General features: G+C 41.4%; 1 protein-coding gene and 1 pseudogene across 15 annotated transcripts in view; both read right to left on the bottom strand.

Annotated features, from left to right (window-relative positions):
- Positions 1–8,500: 8,500 nt before the first annotated feature.
- On the bottom strand, positions 8,501–9,827 carry LOC311023567 (tubulin beta-1 chain pseudogene; annotated as a pseudogene). Its single transcript has one exon. The product of its transcript is annotated as a tubulin beta-1 chain pseudogene (transcript).
- Positions 9,828–13,464: 3,637 nt separating this feature from the next.
- The window catches only part of arvcfb (ARVCF delta catenin family member b), a 150,597-nt gene continuing 142,949 nt past the window's right edge, over positions 13,465–21,112 (bottom strand). For 11 of the 14 annotated variants that reach the window (XM_084024118.1, XM_084024124.1, XM_084024119.1 and 8 more), the window contains 2 exons: positions 20,034–20,146; positions 13,465–16,450 (listed from right to left, as the gene is read on the bottom strand). In XM_084024118.1, the coding sequence (XP_083880244.1) occupies positions 20,045–20,146 (102 nt within the window). In that variant the 3' untranslated portion in view covers positions 13,465–16,450; positions 20,034–20,044. The remainder of the gene's footprint in view (positions 16,451–20,033; positions 20,147–21,112) is intronic. The other 3 variants (XM_084024117.1, XM_084024115.1, XM_084024125.1) reach the window with 1 other exon arrangement.

Raw genomic sequence — 21,112 nt, forward strand, 5'->3', positions numbered from 1 at the left:
ACGTGATTAGACTCTTTTTAGATTTGAGCCATCTTGTGTGTCTTTGACTATAGACTATATATAGTTATATAGAATATAGCTGAAATTTATAAACAATAAATGTCAAACCAGTGTTCTTAACAGATGTCATTCTTAAAGGAATTGAAAGAAATGCTGGACAGTGGGGAGAGGAAATCCAACAGGATGTTCCTTTGGCAAAACCCTGGGGGACACCGTGCCCTGAAACAATCCTTAACGGAAAGCCAACATGTTTCAAAACATCTCCCCTTGTTTCCAGGACGAAACAGTGGCTTCGGTTTATTTGTTCCTCTAATCATAGTTATTGGTTGAGAGGCTTGTATATTGCCGAACACAGGATCTGTTATAATTTTCACTTGCCTTTCAATGAAGTCGGCAATATCTGTAAATCTAGCTCTTCGGTCGTATCGTTCTTGCAACTCACATGCTCGGTTTCTCCATTTGTCTCTGAATTTGTAGGGCAGTTTTTTAATGATGCTCAACATGTTTGAAGGCATATCCATATCCAAAAGATACTGCACATCCTCCATGGCATTACAACAGCCTCTGAGAAAGAGACTGTAGTCCTGCAGGGCCTTTATTTCCTCTGCTTTAATTGGAGGCCATGAGAGGGCTTTGTCCATGTAAGCAAAGGCGATCTTTTGTTCATTTCAGAACTGCTCCTTTAATAAAGCTTTTGCTTTTGTGTATCCTCGTTCTGGATTTATGTGTTGACAACACAGTCTCATCCCTACTCGTCACATACTGACGATTGGTCATACCCTCTTTGCGTCACTGACGGACGCATAGGGTACCCCCTCTGCATCCGACAGTGACGCAAAGGGATTTCCATTCAAATCAGTCAGATGACCCTCTGCGTCTATTTCCGACGCAGAGGGTCATCTGATTTGAACGCAAATCCCTCATCGGTTGATTTTGACGCAAGGGGGTTAGCCAACGTGCGGTTTGCCTGCGCTGGAAGTTTCGGTTTCAGGTGATGCATTTTGTGTTACAGGTGTTTATCTTGACTGTATATATTTTTTTTATTTAGCTGTGGTGTAAGTGGAGTTGGATTACAAACAAACAAATAAATAAATACGAAGACATATTTTCCTTCAGGCAATCATTTATCGTGCATGGTGCATCACTTTGGCCAATAAACTACTTCAACAGTGATACATCATTGTATGAGACGCTCCTTAGGACCATTGCGTTTTTCGACATCCCACGTAAGTATTGCCTGCTATTCTGCTTAAATAATTAAACAGCATGCCCTCATCAAAAGCAAGCAAATTATGCTGTAAAGTTTTTGCCATTTATAGTTGTGTTTTTTTGGTAATGTTTATGCGCACTGTATGCGATTTCATAGGATAGATATATATAACAACATCTTTTTAGACCAAATGTAATTTGCTAGAACCCCCCCGGCCCGGATCCGGTCCTCTTTGTGTCTTCTAAAAGGTGGCAACCCTTAGTGCTACACATAGTTAGCTAATAGTTAGCCAGGAGAACACGCTATGTTTTCTAGAACGATGAACTGAATGCAATCTAGTTGCTAGTCACTGAACTAGCTCAGACTATGGTGAGATTGAAATCTGAATAAAAATGTTGGATTCAAGTTAACCCTGGCAAGTTCATGTCACAACGCCATCAATTGCCAGACTTCAATTCAATTATTTGCAAGCTCGTAAACATCCATGGACACCAAAGATACCATATAATAGGGCTAGGTTAAGGATATTTTTATAGCTTGAATAAAATGAAGTGAACGTGAACTATTGAAATGGTGTATTAAAAACGTGAACTATTCATTTTTAATCTGTGTGAACTGAATTTATAACTATTTTATGTGAAGTATGGACTTACACATCACTTAAAGTATTTATATTGTAATTTGTAGTTTGGTGATCTATTCTATATTATATTGATTTGTTTTTCTCTTTCTCAACAGGTTCCCTTATCCCTGTCACTTCCAACTACTGATTAGCAGCACCCTATAACAACAAAAAGGCACTTTTAAGAGCCACATTTGTATTGTATCTTGTCAGTCTCTCTACTTTCTGTTCTCTCTCTCTCTCTCTCTCTCTCTCTCTCTCTCTCTCTCTCTCTCTCTCTCTCTCTCTCTCTCTCTCTCTCTCTCTCTCTCTCTCTCTCTCTCTCTCTCTCTCTCTCTCCCTCCCTCCCTCCCTCTCCCCCTGCCCTCACCTGCCCTCTCTCCCTCCCTGTACAATGTCTGATCCTGAGCCGAACCGGCTCCAGAAGGAGTTGAGTGACCTTGTTGGTCAGGCTGAACATCAGGCTCACCTCCAAAACCTCCAACAGCTCATCAGCTTGCACCAGGAGGCAGAACCATCCACCAGCCAGCCATCAAACCGCAATCAAGGTGTTAGGTGGATTAAGAGGGACTGCGATGGAAACATTATTTATGGCAGACCCAGATCATCCCGAAAACAAGCAGGTCAGATTTGTTTTACATTCGTGTTAATTGAAATGTAGACTTTATCTCCAGATCTAGTTTATCTTGGAATGGTATACAACATGATCACAAGTCTTGGGTCTGAATTAGAACATATCTGAGGTTATTATTACATACCTGTGCCTAGCATCAAGGAAACTGAGACGTTAAAAGTTGACAGCTTTTCACAAGCTCTTTGGCATGACCCTTTGTGTGTTGTTCCAAAAAATATAAACGATCACAGCTGTTAATTGTGTTCCTCTCAACTCCATTCTCAAAAGCTTTAATGAACATGTGGTATTTTAACGGATCACCGTCATAAATTGGGATCTCTCTCTTAGGTAGGGCTGAGAGGCATTGCTGTTGCATTAGCAATGTTGTTATTTCGTTTTGTTTCCTCATGATGCCAAGAACGTCATTGCTGTTTTCCTGATCCACTGTTGTCCATGTGAATCTTGTGTGTTGAATGGGCTCATATGAAGTTGCATTTGGTTTTGTTCATACAAAGTTGTATTCATGTTTGTATTTGTTTCAGTTTGTTTTGGAATAAATTCATCTGCATTGACATTGAGTAACTGTTTAACTTGTGGCTTTTCAAAATATGATTTAATTCCATCCGAGACCTTTGATGTTCTTTTTCCACTGGTTGTGCTTTTTGTCTTGAGAATTTCAAGTTTTGCCATTTTTTCTGCAATTTCAGTGTTCAGTTTGAGCTCTTCTCTCCTTTTGCACAGGCGTTGTTCCTCTTCTTCCAAAGCGTGCTTGTCCTTTAATAATTTGTGCCTCATGGTTAAGGCTGCCAGCTCGGCTTCATGTGCAGAAGAGGTTGAAGAGCATTGTGACTGAGATGTTTTGTGGCTTCCAACATTCGAAACACTGTCACTTGGTTTAATGTCATCCTCATTTTGATTTGCTTCATTCATTTCCACAGAGAGTAATGGTATTTCTGGTGAATCCTGTTGTTCCCGAGATATTTTTTGTTCAGTTTCAACAATCCATTTTTGAGTGTCCTTTTGAAATGTATTGCTGTAGTTCATAATGCTTGAAAACCATTCCTTTTGTTTAATGAGTTCATCCTCAGGAAGTAGAGGCAACAGTTCATTGTATGAGGTTGTGGCATTTTCACACAGCGTGTTTAAATTCTCCAAACATTGTTTCACTTGAGACACATTTTCGCTTTGTTTCATGAGCTCTTTCATTTTTGGTATCAACCCTTTAATTGTATCCACAACACGTTTGCGTTCATTTTGCAGGCTTTCAATTTTATTCAACAGAGCCTTTTCAGTGAGTTTCCTCTCCCTTTTCCCAGACGCCATGTCAGAACACAAGGCAGCGTCATTTGGTTGACTCATTTTTTTAAATTCAGTTTCAGCGAACTGTGACATTTAAATCCATCCACAATCCACAATCAATCAGAGCAATTCATTTCAACAAGGCAGCATCAGCGTTCCTCCTGTAACATCATAAACATTCGCATACACAGGCAACAAAGTGCAGACGTCATTCAGCGCACGGAGCAAACATAATGCACAGACATCGCATATCCGACCAGCATCCCTTCATTCAACTGTTCCAAACGGAGACACTTCGACGTTGATGCAATCCGGATTCCTTCTCCACACACATACATGCACAGGTGAGATTACCTGTCCTTCATGGCAGACGTGTGAAGTGGCGCTTTGCCCTTTGTTCGACACCGCTGTACTTACTGAGCGTCTCGCTGATGCCTTTGCGCTGTGAGCGATCGCTTTCTTGTTGCCTTTTTTGTTGACAAATGTAACGACTTGCCTGTCCTTAAAGTCGTTTGAGAGGATGAGGTCCTGTATGTTTGTGTGACGCGCTGCTGCTGGGTCATAAGCACGCTGAGTAGGTACGTTTCAATCATTTAATAACTTGAAATAATTACGGCTACTTCAGCGGCTAGATTACACACGCCTAAAAATGGAAAACGTGCACTGGTGGCGAATATGTAATAAAGCAACAAACTGAACAAAATGCGGTCAAATTGCGGCTACCTACACTCCTCTCTCTCCTCCCCCAGTGCAGGTGATCCAGTTCCCTATATCACCTACGGCAATCATCCCCTGTGCCCACGTGACCCAAGCCCTGTGTATCACCCTGGCAACAAGACAAAACAAGTCAAAAGACAAATAATCCACCAGTGACACAATATGGCTCCTACATTGTATTTCATGTAAGTCCCTTTTGTTGCACCATCCTAGTATTGTTGCCACTGATAGTTGAATATTCATTTCTACATATCTGTACTGATCGCCTCCTTTGCTAGCTTATCCACTTTTTCATTTCCTGGAAATCCTGTGTGTAACATCACTTCATTTTACGGTGTTCTTTTCTATTCACCAACCCTGTATTTTTTAAAAATTGTAATAGTGCCTTTCTGGTGATTCTGATCTCCCCTCCGTCTCCTTCTGTTCCCAGTGTCCCCATCAGATTCCACTCCCACACTACCTTCTCTGGGAATAGCCTCTTTCCACCTCATACATGCAGTGCAATGACATGCTCAGCATTTTCTTTAACCCCACACTGTTTCACACTGTTCACTGTTCCTTTTCCACATTAAAAACAGAGTACCGTCCACCAAGTGGCAGCCCATAACATTTTCATCTATTTAATGGTCTTTTAAGTTACAAACACCAACAATGGTGATTGATCATATGAACCACTAATGAAAGTCCTTGTACTTGCTGCTTTGCCCAGAAATAGTATCCCCATGTCTGTGGCGACATAGCTGATGATTTGATGACACCTTATTGAACAAATCTGACTCTGTATGATATCTGTTGGACACCTTGTTTATCTTTGTTGCATAATTTAAGTTCACAATGGCTGGCAGGGTAGAAGTGTGTTGCAGGTAAACTATATCGGGGACAGGAAGTAAAGGGCCTGTAATCATTGCACAGCATGCTGTATGCTCAGGGCAGCCACACCTGAAAGCTAGAATAAGTCCATTTATGTCCAAATGAGTCAAGATCATAAAGCCTGGTATTGGAATGTGTTCAGAGATCAGACAGCAGCCTTGCCCTAAAGCATACCTGTTGTCTATTTGTCTCTAAATGGAACCTTCATTTACGAAATGAACATCATGCTGTATTGAAGACAATTATTTATAAAGTACATTTAAACAACAAATGTATAAATTAAAGAAGCTATTGGTCGCACTAAAGTGTTGCCATTTACTGATGTTAACAATTTACACCAAAGCTTCAAATGCAACAGGTTGCCCTCTGTGCACTACTACTGCCATCTAGTGGGCTATATGGCGAACATATCATCAAATTAAATGGCTAATGATTTCAACTTCAACAGGCCATCTGAGCACCAATACCGCCATCTAGTGGGCTATTCGGCAAACAAACCACATTACATTTTATCGCAAACTTAGGCTTTGAAAGACCTTGCATATTCAAATATATATATATAACACACACATATATATATATATATATATATATATATATATATATATATATATATATATATATATATATACACACATACATATATATATATATACACACACACACACACACACATATATATATACATACATACATACATACATACATACATACACATATATATATACACACACATATGTATGTATGTATGTATATGTGTGTGTGTATATATATATATATGTGTATGTATATATACATACATACACACATATATATGTATATATACAGTCAAGCCCGAAATTATTCATACCCCTGGCAAATTTTTACTTAAACTTACTTTTAGTTTTTAGTTTTTTTTTTATACCGGAAATGACACAGGCTTCTCCCAAAAGATAATAAGACGATGTACAAGAGGCATCATTGTGGGGGGAAAAAATTCTCAGGTTTTATTTACATTTGAACAAAAAGTGGCATGTCCAAAATTATTCATACCCTTCTCAATAATCAATAGAAAAGCCTTTATTTGCTATTACAGCAATAAAATGCTTCCCATAATTGCTGACCAGCTTTTTGCATGTCTCCACTGGTATTTTTGCCCATTCATCTTTAGCGATGAGCTCCAACTCTTTCAGGTTGGAGGGTCTCCTTGCCATCACCCTGATCTTTAGCTCCCTCCACAGATTCTCAATCGGATTCAAGTCAGGACTCTGGCTGGGCCACTGCAAAACGTTAATGTTTTTGTCCACTAACCATTTCTTCACCAATTTTGCTGTGTGTTTTGGGTTGTTGTCATGCTGAAATGTCCACTGGTGCCCAGGGCCAAGTTTCTCTGCAGACTGCGTGATGTTGTTGTTGAGAATCTTGATGTATTGCTCTTTTTTCATGGTGCCGTTTACTGTGATTAGGTCCATTGGCTGAAAAACACCCCCAAAGCATTATGTTCCCACCACCATGTTTGACAGTGGGGATGGTGTTCTTAGGGTTGAAGGCTTCTCCTTTTTTACGCCAAATTTAGGATACATCATTGTGACCAAACAATTCAATTTTTGTTTCATCTGACCATAAAACAGAAGACCAGAAGTCTTCTTCTTTGTCCAGATGAGCATTTGCAAAGGCAAAGCGGGCTTTTGTGTGCCTTATCTGGAGAAGTGGCATCCTCCTTGGTCTGCGTCCGTGGAACCCAGCAGTGTGCAGTGTCCGTTGGACTGTCTGCCTTGAGACGTTGCCACCAGCAGAGCCCAGATTCACCAGGATGGCCTTGGTGGTGATCCTTGGATTCTTTTTCACCTCTCTCACTATCCTCCTGGCCAGCACAGGTGTCACTTTTGGCTTCCGACCACGTCCTCTGAGATTTTTCACAGTCTTGTATTTTTTAATAATACTTTGTAGCCACTGGAACTTGAAAACATTTAGATATGGCCTTATAGCCCTTTCCTGACTTGTGAGCAGCCACAATGTACAGCCGCAGGTCCTCACTGAGCTCCTTTGTCTTACCCATGACTGTCCACAAACCAACTGCATAGAGCTGCTGTTTTTCACCGGTTGAGTTGATTAAAACAGCTGTTCCCAATGAATCAGGGTAATTAGGATGCTTTAGAAGAGCTTGGACTATTTGGAATGGTATAGAACTTTGGATTTCATAGACTGTTTCAGTTTGCAAAGGGTATGAATAATTTTGGACATGCCATTTTTTGGGGAATCATTTTTCCCACAATGATTCCTCTTGTACATCGTCTTATTATCTTTTGGGAGAAGCCTGTGTCATTTCCGGTATGAAAAAAACTTGCTGGTTGAATAAAAGTAAGTTTAAGTAAAAATTTGCCAGGGGTATGAATAATTTCTGGCTTGACTATATATATATATATATACATACATACATACATATATATAAACATATATATATATATATACATATACATACATACACATATATACACACATATACATATATATACACATATATATATATATACATATACACATATACATATGTATATACATACACACACACACAAATTCTCTCTGTGAACAGGAGTTTTGTGAAATGCGTTTCTTCATTGAGATATCTGCTCTACCGTTTAATATGTGAAATATGATTAAAACCATTTGGTCAATATTCGTATGCATCATTTCGACCTGCAGTCAATTCAGTCTGCTTAGTTGCAGTCAGGTCGCTCCACTTTTGAAGGATGAGCTCGTTTCCTCCATAAACACAGAGGATCTGCACTCCATTGATGATGGCTTTGTAGAGTCGGCAGGTGTAACTCTTCATTGAACTCATCCAGAACCCAGAGTTAGGCTCAATTTGCCGACGCTGCTTTAGTGTTCAAGACCCCAGTGCAATATAAAATATACATTTTAGAGTCAATGCTCAGATGACAGTTTAAAACATTTTAATATTTAAACACCTGCATTTGTGGTATGGAAAATCTCATTTGACAAAATAAAAAAGCAGTGAACAGCTACAACATGTAGAGTGTGGTGCAACACCTAGCATTACCTTCACATGAAGTCAGTGAGGAGTTTCATCACATACTCGGGCAGAAAAACAAGGAAGGCAGACTGGAACGTGAAGGAGAACTTTTTAAATGAACGATACACTGAACAATGAAAACTTGAAGGAAATTGAACATGACAGTTCACATCAACAATTGTACAGCAGAGCCCTCACCCTCTTCCTGAACAAGAACTGGAAATTACTTGGAACATTACAGCTTGCATTAACAATCGGGCAGATGATATTTGGAAAAGTGATACATTTAGGCCAGGTTTCCTCACCCTCTTCATCAAACTCCCCCTCTTCCTCAGCAGTGGCATCCTGGTACTGCTGGTACTCGGACACCAAGTCGTTCATGTTGCTCTCTGCCTCGGTGAACTCCATCTCATCCATGCCCTCACCGGTGTACCAGTGGAGGAAAGCTTTGCGCCTGAACATGGCTGTGAACTGCTCAGAGATGCGCTTGAACAGCTCCTGGATGGCGGTGCTGTTTCCAATGAAAGTGGCGGCCATCTTGAGACCACGGGGAGGAATGTCACAGACAGCGGTCTTGACATTGTTGGGGATCCATTCAACAAAGTAGCTGCTGTTCTTGTTCTGCACATTCAGCATCTGCTCGTCTACCTCCTTCATGGACATGCGGCCACGGAAGATGGCAGCCGCGGTCAGGTAGCGGCCGTGGCGTGGGTCACAGGCAGCCATCATGTTCTTGGAGTCGAACATCTGCTGGGTGAGCTCTGGCACGGTGAGTGCTCGGTACTGCTGGCTGCCTCGGGTTGTGAGGGGGGCAAAGCCCGGCATGAAGAAGTGCAGACGGGGGAACGGCACCATGTTGACAGCAAGCTTACGCAGGTCAGCGTTGAGCTGCCCGGGGAACCTGAGGCAGGTGGTGACGCCGCTCATGGTAGCAGAGACCAAGTGGTTGAGGTCTCCGTATGAGGGGGTTGTGAGCTTGAGGGTACGGAAACAGATGTCATAAAGGGCCTCATTGTCGATGCAGTAGGTCTCGTCTGTGTTTTCTACAAGCTGGTGGACCGACAGTGTGGCGTTGTAGGGCTCAACAACTGTGTCTGATACTTTTGGGGAAGGCACCACGCTGAAGGTGTTCATGATGCGATCGGGGTACTCTTCACGGATCTTGCTGATGAGCAGGGTGCCCATACCGGAGCCGGTACCTCCACCCAGGGAATGTGTGAGCTGGAAACCCTGAAGGCAGTCGCAGCTCTCTGCCTCCTTCCTCACCACATCCAGGACAGAGTCCACCAGCTCTGCCCCCTCTGTGTAGTGACCCTTAGCCCAGTTGTTGCCAGCTCCACTCTGTACAAAAAGTGTACAAAATATTTACCGAAGACAAAGTTGTCTGGTCTGAAGATCTGGCCGAAAGGACCAGACCTCACAGAGTCCATGGTACCTGGCTCCAGATCAACCAGTACAGCACGGGGCACATATTTACCACCTATAAAAAAAAAACTTGCCTGAGGCTTCATGGTAGTAGACGTTGATCCTGTCCAGTTGCAGGTCACTGTCACCATGGTAAGTACCAGTTGGGTCAATACCATGCTCGTCACTGATTTGAGTGTGACCTTCTGCCCTTTTCTCTATAGTTATTAAATAGCAATGACATGGAGTTGCCTACCAGGATATTTCCACATAGTTCGTAGATACCAGTGTTATGAGTAATTAATGTAGTGGCACATAACATGTTCAGGTCTACACTCCAGTCCAGGAGGTGGAGGTAATGCACCTAAAAGCTATTTGCCAACCGCCATTAAACAATAGAAGCAGAAGCTTACTCATCGGGGCAAAAAGGCCCTGCGCTAGAAAAAGGCATCGCCAAGTAGGCCTCAAACACGCCATGTAAACCCATTTTACCGTTGCGTTTATAAGGTTAATATAACGTTATCGGTGTCGTATTCCTTTCACCAGAAATCCTTGCTTCCTTTTTTCGCATTGCGGTAACGTTGCCGAACAAACCATGCAAACCATTTTCCGCCAATCCAAATCAACGTGGATCAGTCAGCAGTTTTTGAACTTAGTATTAACGATTTTCTACAACAGGCGGGCATACGTTAATTTAGAGATACGTTTTACAAATGCAAAAATAAGTTTAAATCGTTTCTATTCGTCTTTAACGCCAACACATGATGGTACTGAAGACGACCCAAAATGGCATTCGTTTCGTTCAGCTTTAAATGTCCATTTTCACAAAGAGGACAGTTTATATTTCCAGGGTGTGGTTTCAGTGGCGCGAACGGGCACAAAGCGCCGCTCCGGGAGCAGAGAGCCCGGCGGAGAACACGACGTGAGTCACGAGTCAAACGAAATATAGTTTAACTAACCTTAGCGCCAATCTGGTTTCCACATTGGCCGGCTTGAAGATGCACAATTTCTCTCATTTTCGTTCTGGATGCGGTGTATGAGCTCTCAATGAATGTACGTAGTCAACGGCTCAACGTTCGTCTTTATACTACATAAAGACCCGCCCCCCTAAGTCTCAGCTCGAATGTTAATTGGCTCATTTGCGCAAGCATAATATACAGACACCATTTTGAACCAATCAAATGTTAAAATGCCCCTCCACCATTGGTCTACTCCGCCTGCCAATAACATCGATATTAACGTTTAATATTTCTTAATTTTGAGCAAGTTTAAAGTAAATCCTTGTCAGAGCAACCCGGCCTAAACGCCTTTAGACTTATAATAATGTTCCATACTGTTGATTGGTCACCAAAATATACATCATGATTCATATTACTCTTGTACTTTCCTTTCTGATGAAACCATCTACACATCAAAAACCTATATATATATATATATATATAAATTGCACTGACATCCTGCTGGCGTTCACCACTAGCATCCTCACCTACTTCTTGTGGAAACGAATGGCCAGCCAACACTGCCACCTAGTGGCCACAACCAGAATCTCTCCAGCAGGGAGCGCCGTACCATGGTAATATGTCATGGGTTGTTTTTGTAACTGAATCTTTGAAATCTGTAGAAATGTGTCGTTTAGTAAATAACTGGTAGACAATCAATGATTCACATCACCTACTGTTCCACCAACGCTGTATCAACAGGCAACTGGACTTGCTTTGGGTTTTGAAGACGTTTTGCCTCTCGGATGAGATCTGCTCTGAGCTCCTTGGTGGTTGTACACCAAGTATACATGTAGTCCAATCTGGATTACAGAGCAGACTAGCATGGACTCCATATATGGTTCATTAAAGTTTTCTGTTCCAGAACGAGTGGATACATTTTTAAAAGACTTAATCTTTTAACTGGCTGTCCGGCAGGTTCTCTTCAACAAACCCTGAGGTTCTCCTGATCCGTCTCCTCCCTCTTCCTGAATCTGAGCCAACTCTGGAGAAATGTGCCATCCTTTCCTCCTCAACCTCAGACATGGAAGCAAGTGATTCTAGCAAGCTGATGTCTGAGGATCTCGACTTAAGACTATTAAGAATTCCCCCTCACAATTGCTCATATACTGTATATATATATAATATATAATATAAAAAATGTGTGTGTGTGTGTGTATGTATGTTGTATACGAGAAGTGGACGTAGTCATCGTGACCTTAAAGTGTAAGTTTGGCGGAAATTGAAAATAAAGCTATTTTCTGAATGAAAATATATCAACTAAGCCGTGGAGGAAGTAATTTTCGCTCATCACGCAGTTCAGAGCTAGCACGGGCGGAAGCTAGAGTCCAAAATCGCAAACAGTGGGTTAGCATGGGGCCAACAGCCACACACTTTCAAAATCGCATTTTTAAACCACTAACATTGCTCAAAACAGCGCCAAACCTCGTCAGCAGCTTGCTCTGGGTGTCTACACATAAAACGAAGCACCAACAACTCAGTTCATGAACCCGAAGTTTATAACAGAAGACAGTTAAGAACACTCACCAATTCTACCCCTGCCAGCTCCTCGCGAAGGATAGTCCGTAAGTGTCGATTACCGAACGCAATGCAAAACGAGGGAGACCACTGAAGATTTCGCCCAGAATAAAACGAGTATACTTTTAAATTAGTGGCAGTTTGGCCAAATATAAGTTAATAACGGTGGGTAAAAACGTCGGGATAGTTTGTATACACTTCCAATCAGTTCAAGACAGCAGCCTTATCTGAAGCACATACATGTCACGCGAGATCTCACACGGGAACACGAGAGCTGCGTTCGGTAATCGACACTTACGGACTATCCTTTGCGAGGAGCTGGCAGGGGTAGAATTGGTGAGTGTTCTTAACTGTCTTCTGTTATAAACTTCGGGTTCATGAACTGAGTTGTTGGTGCTTCGTTTTATGTGTAGACACCCAGAGCAAGCTGCTGACGAGGTTTGGCGCTGTTTTGAGCAATGTTAGTGGTTTAAAAATGCGATTTTGAAAGCGTGTGGCTGTTGGCCCCATGCTAACCCACTGTTTGCGATTTTGGACTCTAGCTTCCGCCCGTGCTAGCTCTGAACTGCGTGATGAGCGAAAATTACTTCCTCCACGGCTTAGTTGATATATTTTCATGCAGAAAATAGCTTTATTTTCAATTTCTGCCAAACTTACACTTTAACCATTATTTTGTGGACTACAGTTTTGAGGCCTGGAGTTCGACATCTTGGAATTTGGCCGTCATCATCTTTGAATTTTTGCAACCAGTGAACAGATGTGACCATATTTTGACTGTGGAGGAGGGACGGGTGGATCTAATGAACACAAGTGGCAGAGAGGCACCCCAAGATGATTGCATTAGCATGGAAACGATGATGGCGAGGACATGGTAGCGACCTGGTAAGGTAGCCCCGCCCTAAATCATATTCTGCTTTATGGTCTATTTAACTCTAAATGGGAACATCATGTACTAAATGAACATCATGCTGGATTGAAGAAGACATGAAACCAGAGATTGAGACCATAAACGGACTACAAATGTTTACAATGTTTACTGACATGCAATCAGATTTCTTGTTGCAATCAGAGTCGCCCCCTGATGGCCAGCAGAGAGAATGCAATAAGGCATTTGAGGAGGAGGTTACCATCTGAATGAGCATCGCAGCCTCTGCTGTCAAATATGAACACAATATGAAATAAGACAGAGCCGAGCAGCACCTTCTTTCCAGGCATGATTTATTGAAAACACACCAAATTTATACTCTACAAACCAGTATTTTTCCGTTATGTTTAACAAGCGTAATATTTGCCTCTGGGTATTAGTAAAATCAACATAATACATTCTGTCACTGTGGCATCGCTTCTGCTCGCTACGAAAGCATTAACAACTTTACTCCTCTAGGAAATCAAAAGCGTTATTTGAATAACTCTATCTTTTTCAAAGTTTATAATACAATGTAATAGAAGGCAGAAACCCACCAACAGTCTATACTCTACTCGGGGTTAGGAGGATGGCGATTTAGGGGGGTGCAGGATGGATGAATGAGTGAGTTGAATGGAGGAAAAGTTGGGTGACACAGGAGGAGATGGGGGAGAGGTGAACAGACAGAATGGAGAGATGACAGTTGAAAGGGAGGAATAAAGTTCTATAAAACACACTTATCTTGATCTACCATGGAAAAGGTTAAGGCACATGATAGGTACAAACACATCTGCTACTGAGTGACTTTATTCTGACGCTCCTGAATTAGTTCTATCTACACAGGTAGCTTTCTTTGATTCGCCGTGTGTCCGTGTCCTGCGTTTCCTTTACAGTTGCTTGGGTCTTTATTCTGTGAATGTACAATGTGCTGCACATCCAGAAAACCAAGACCCCCCTTTAAACTCCAGATCCTTTGGTTGTGGTGCCGCGAAGTGCAGTCAATAATAGACAGTCATATGGGTCTTTGTTGCAAGGGGTTCTGTATTGTCCAATGAAAGCACACACTTCTGAGGACACACAAAAGGAATTCTGGGTATTATTATAACTTTTTTTTTAACCTCTGAAATTAAAATTTATACAGTTCGTTTTTTTTGTAGTTTATTGATTTTTACCACAACATACATCTTTGTAAACACTGTGTAAAATATGCAAGCTTTATAAAGTCACATACGTCACGAAAGAAAAATCAGACTTCAACGCAGGCACATGCCGTTCGCCTCAATGACGCATGAGTGATACCAACTGGATTGGATTCTCTTTCTGTCTCGCTGACAGACTGAGGCCGGACAAGGAGACGGCACACATCAGCATTGATTTAGTGTGCGAGCGGGAGAAAAATGGCAAAGCCATTCTGTATCTCTCTGCTTCTCTTCAGCTTGACTGCCCACCCTAAAACGTTGTAAAAATATATACTATATCACCAAACTTGATGTTTTGTTTTTGTACAGTGTGATGCAACTCTTTTATTTCGCCTTGAACATCCAGATCCACTCTCTTCTTGCTCGTGAATGAATTAGTTACTATCCAAATTACACCACAAAAACTGGCACTTGGAAAGAATAGAATATAAACATCTGTACAGTTTTTCTTCATGCTCAGGACTCAATATGTCTCTATATGCACCGGTTACAGGTGTGTCTGTGTGTGTGTGTGTGTGTGTGTGTGTGTGGGGTGGGGTGGGGGGGGGGGGGATTGTGGTCTGAATGCATTTGGGAAGAAAACCCTAAGGAACTTTTATTAACACTGCCATCTCTTGTCAATCCCATGAGTCTGACCTCTAACCTTTGACCCCTCCAGAGTGTCTGGATGTTTGTCAACATGTAATTCATCGCCTTTAGAAAGAACACTGCAGATAAACCGTTTTTTTTTTCTGTAGTTTTTTTTTGACAAATACAAAATATAAATATTTGACACACATTTAAGTTATTTCTGGTTTACAAACATGGTGAGCCTTTATCAAATGAGATGTGCTTTCCAAACAATGTGATATTAATATACAACTAACAAGTCGGTACTTTTTTTCCCCTCCTTTTTTCCACTTTTTCTCCTTTTGACCCTAATATACATTTATATAAAACCCAACAAAAAGAAAAAAGAAAATGCTTTTAGATCTATGCTTTCAACACGAGAACAATCTGCCTCTTTTTCAAAAGCACAAACCATTTATAAACAAAATGCCTTATATCCTCTTTAATACACATCATTGACAGAGTGCAACCAGCCAGGAAACTCATAAAACAGCGTCGTTGCCCAACCTGAGTGGTTCCACCAGGAACCACATCTCTGTGAGTCCTCATGCTGACGAGGACTCAGAAACAGTTCCATTGTAGCTTACGTAGCAATGCAGTGTGAACAGAAACTTTTACTCCATCCGATGTCCACACTATGTTCACTTTCCTTTGTCCAGACCACGACTTTCACACTCCTCACTTCATCAATGTCCACCAATCTCCTGCTAACCACTTCTGATTTCAAAGCATCTCAGTGCACTTTCAAACAAATAAAAACAAACACCGTGAACCAAATGGATTGTAAGTGTAGGAGAGCAGACTGCTGCGTTTCCATGTTTATCCAATATGCTACAGCTCTTCTCGGCTTCTCTACTTGTACTTCCTTGTGTCCATCCCACCAATCTGAAAACAAACATTCCTTGACCTTCAAACACACCTGTCCATACCTGTTCACATCAAAATACCAAACCCTGACAGCAAACTGAAAGTGAAATTCTCCAAAACCAACACAATTGAGGCATGAACGTCTTCCAGTTGTGAAAACTGAAATAAAAAAATAAAAAAACAACCATTAATTCAGCATTTCTTCTTTCTTCGTTTCTTTCCAACACACGTTCCTGTTCCATTCATTTCCTTCAGCCCACTTTGCTTTGCCCTTCATACGTCCGATCCTTCATCAGCACCGGCCCTCTGTCTGTTTCTCGTCACCGGTAGAGCTCAACAAGAGTCAACACTGTAAAATTCACATGATGTCCAGTGGGAATGTAGATATGAGAAAGTAGTAGGAGTCACTTTTTGTTATTTTCTTTTTCTGAAAAGCATGAGAATGCTGGCTGCTGCTGGGTAGTTGCTGTTGTGATCATCATCGTCATCATCATTTTTTTTAATTATTTTTTTCTGTACAAAGTCCAACTCCAAAGATGAGCTCCATGTGAAATGGCAGTGATGATATGAGATATCCTCCTCTAGCTGGGGTGTCGTTATCTTAAGCCTGGAGCAACAAGAGAGAAACGTATTAGAAGGACCATCCATACAGTTTGTAATTGTTTCAGTCCAAAATGCTGCACTCTAAAAACTGACATCCAGCATGACAAATAATAACTTACATATTATACAGTGACTTAAAGGATATGCTGTAATTATTACTTTTTCTTGCTGTGAACAAATTCCATTAAAAGACCAATATAATAATATTTAATGAAAACATTTCCATCAGCAGTTGGATTGAAGATTGAATCTTGCATTCACATTTTGCCGCTGTTCAGAGACAGGACTTCAAATCAATATGATCTAATATCATGCCATGTGTACGTTTTATAGCGTAGCTGCCCCCAAGTGGCCAAAGATGAAATGAACCCATCTTTAAACACAGCTTAACCACAGACAGCAGTTACTGAGGGTGATGCACCTCCAGCTGTCCACTGACTCTGACTCTAAATGGGAACATCATTTACTAAATGAACATCATGCTGTACTGGCCCCCTACTGGCCAGTAGAGAGAATGCACGTTTAAGGCACAATACTTTTAACTAGGATCAATTTGTTGTTGTTTTTGGTCTTTTCATGGGATATGTTGGCAAAAAGAAAAAGCCTTTTCATCAACATTTCACACTGAAATGTACTTTTTTGGAACAGGAACCACATTTTTGCCATCGATGGATGTGAGTCTGGAATGAAACTCTCCAGTTGTGCTTCCGTGTCAGACAGCACAACAATCGGTTGGCATCATCACGGTACTTGACGAATCACATCACTGTCAGCAAAATGCTTCCATTCTGTCAGCCCAGATGGCAAATGGAGGCAAGTAGCAGCAAAACAGATGCTTAATGTGTTGGATGAAACCCGGCATGTGCTCAGTGAAGTGAAAACGACTTACCTGATGGTTCATTCTTAATATTACCTATAACAGGGTTCTTTTTTAAACTATAGTGATACGATTACAATGAACACCACAAATCACACCACTGACTCTGAAGAGTCACGCTGTGATGTATTTCCTGTGATAATGACAATGATGGGGATGAAAGCATTGAACAGATGGCTGCTGACAAAGATCATTGAGATAAGAAGACGACGATGAGGAAGCCGGTGGTGAGGAGGGGGTAGAGAGGTTTCAGGTAAAAGCTGCTGATGGAGGAATGAGGACAACTACGGAAGTTCACCCAGATCAGCCTGCAGCTTTGCAAATGTCATTTAAAGGGTCATTTAATCGCAGGTCAGTTTGGGAGTTCAGTAAGACACCGTAAGGTCACGAATGCACAGTCAAGCGTTTTTTTCACAGGCATGAGCGCCTTTCTAATTTAGCTGTCTATCATTGTGACTTGTGTAACCGCCTGATGCATATGAAGTAATGGAAAGAAAGATGAATTCAGCTGCTCGACGATGCAAGAGGAGAATAAAATAGTATTTCTAAATCATTCAAGAGAAGCTGCATTTCTTTCTTTCTGTAACTTATATGACCCTCTGAGTTACATCAAAAGTCAGTTTGCAATAATTTATGACGTGAATGTTGACACAGAATATTAAAATCCACCTCCAAATGTAAAATGTAAACTGAACCCTTCATTACATCTCTGCCTCGGACATATTAAGTGTGAGTCCGCCATCAGCTCATCTACTTACAAGAATTATTTATCTGAGCTTATCTTCAAATCTTAATTGCGCGCGTGTGTGTGTGTGGGTGTATCTCTTTCTTTCTCCCTCCTGCCTCTCATCATGTGATAACTGAGTCTCTGCAGGATGGATCTGAAGTGCAGGAGGAGGACTCCCCTCATCATTTGCCAGGGGAAGCTGTGAGTGAAGCTGATGTACATAGCAAGCACACAGGTGTTGCTGAATTGTAAATACAGAACAAGCCTTACTTATTACGCATTATTTTATTTGTTTTGGTTACAAAACCTTGGTGATCACTCATGTGGCTAAATGTGGATGTTCCAGTGGTCAAATAATTATGGGATGCATTAACGCAATGTTACTGTTGCTCCACCGTAAAGCTTTTGGTTCTCACACGCGACATACAGCAGTTTACAATGACATGGGCAACATTTTGCACTCGAAATTCCCCATAAGTTTTGGAACAACTGGGTCCTCGATTTGAGACATTTAGACTAAAACAGGTTTCTCTAGCAAAGACAGTCCAAACAAGAAGCCTGCTATTGTCTGCCTTTTCATTTCTCACCATCAACCGTCATGGTTGAAATGACAACTGTTGCCTGAAGATATCTATCAGCTAATGTTGACTCAGTGAGTAAAAACACTGATGTGAAAAAAAATAAGAAAAAACTGGTATTTGATTTGAATATAATCCTGCTTAGTTTACATTGGTTATAATTTGCATTCCAGTACAGGTTAGACAGTTAGACAGGCATGCTGTGTAACTGAAGCTGACACTCAATTAACAGTTTTGATCTTGTGGTTTGGATTTTAGGAAAGATAAAAAATAGATGTAAATGCTGAGTGTCGCTCCCATGCAAACTGCTTCAACATGTAGAGAAATCTAAAGCTTGACAAGACGCGTTTTTCTCTTTCCTGATTCATTTTGTAATTTTTTCTTGGAGCGCCATCTTTCTCTTGTTCTACATATGAAAGTGTGTGAAACATAAGAGCCAGTGTAAATATGAAGAATACCTAATATGAATGTATTAAATCCTAAACACAATCTAAACATTTTAAACCTTAAATGCTACAACTACTATACTACTAGAGCTGGGTGAGAGCAGGGTGAGAGCAGGGTGAGAGCTGGGTGAGAGCAGGGTGAGAGCAGGGTGAGAGCAGGGTGAGAGCAGGGTGAGGGCAGGGTGAGAGCAGGGTGAGAGCTGGGTGAGAGCAGGGTGAGAGCTGGGTGAGAGCTGGGTGAGAGCAGGGTGAGAGCTGGGCTGCTTCTGAAATCACTCAGTACTCACTACCACAGTGCATTCTCCATGTTGTAGTTCTGTCTGAATGTTGAGTGAGAATTATTATACCCTACAATTCATGTTCTTGAAGAGTACCACCGATCGTCACTAACTGAGCGTTATAGACCAGCATGCATTGCGCTGAAGGAAAAAAGACAGATGCACGAGAGAAGAGAGAGCAGCAGGACTGAGACAAATCTATGAAAATAATATAGTTAATGAGCAGAGGCGGTCACATATAAAAAAATGCACTAATTGCCTCCATGAACTGCTCCTTTCATCCCTTTCACAATAAAAGCCCTAGACATAATGTGGCATCAATGTATACCCGGGGAACTTAAATTAGAACAAATAAGCTATAATATGTATTTATTATATAAAATACATTTAAATTTATTATGGATGGTCCACCGGCTGCAGTTGATGTAATTAACGAGCAGAAGAAATTAGCAGAGTATTGTCCCAAGTTCATCTTTATAGTCATAGATACATAGACCTCCCTCTATAGTGATTAGGAGGTTATTAATGAGTGAGTGATTTCAGACACAGATCTACATGATACAGTGTGAGATTTAAAGGAAACGGGTGGAAACGATGAACAGGCAATGGAAAGGATGCTACAACCCAACCAGGGAGGGGAAGGTGGTTATTTTTGTTGTGCTCATGTTTTTTCAGACCTACCATGCATGCATTTAGACCCAGGAGTCAACAGGCTGGGGCTTAACATCACAAGCGTCCACCAGACTGACCGCAGGCCTGTTACTCCTGATATAGTGTTTCCTATTTGTGTCATTCTGTGGCCACAGGAGGACGGGTTAAAAAGAAAAAAAGAAGCAAAACAATGAGGTCAATACATTTTTGACAAATACATTCACACACACGTAGACATGCGTCCAGGATCAGAGAAGCCAGTGTTAGTCCGCTGCCTTCCAGAAAGCTTGGAAAAATTCAGGTGATTCAAAACAGCGAACCACAACATGCAAATGAAAGAGGGAGAGAGTTTCAACAGCCAAGTCACAATCGGAGCGGGCAAGAAAACATCTGGGAAGTTCAGACAGCAGATTGAGAAGAGGGCTCTGGAGCAAGGCTAGAAGACCTGTACACTCTGAAGACAAAAACAACTGTTGTGATTACTCCCATGTGTCAGCTGGATAAAGTTTCTGCCATATGAAGCAGTGACAGTGGAACTTCAGCTCAAACTGTTTAGTAATAAACCTACATATGATAAAGAGCCACTGGATTCCGCTAACGTGGTTTTGAATGGCTCAATCAAAATTGTCACGCTCCTGTTAATAATAATAAACTATCATAAAACCAATTTCTCAGAAAACGTGACTACCACTACCAATATTCAGATAAAGAGCCAAACCCCACAGAATATTAACTGGATTATTAACTCCAGACGTAATCTCCACCTGGACGTTGCCTCGGAAAACATGTTTGCGGTAGTTTGAACCCGCATGGAGAAGCAGATATATATACGACCATACATCTAAAGAGACGTATGCTAAACTGGCTTGAATGGACTCTTTATTGCATTCATTTAACAATCCCACAGGGAAAATCCTTTTCATCTAGCACTCACGTAGATCAAAAAGAGACTACAAAAAGTACTTGAGAGTCATCCGCTATATGTCAGACATCCTCTGAAGCCATTATCCTGTGACTCTTCTTTGAGGTTGGATAGCCAATCAGCTCGACAAGAAATAAACTGGCTGCAGAGTGAAACAGCTGTATAATCAGCGCACGGCCGCTTGATA

This window comes from Eutrigla gurnardus (genome assembly GCF_963514095.1).
Source record: "Eutrigla gurnardus genome assembly, chromosome: 13".
Classification (NCBI taxonomy): Eukaryota; Metazoa; Chordata; class Actinopteri; order Perciformes; family Triglidae; genus Eutrigla; species Eutrigla gurnardus.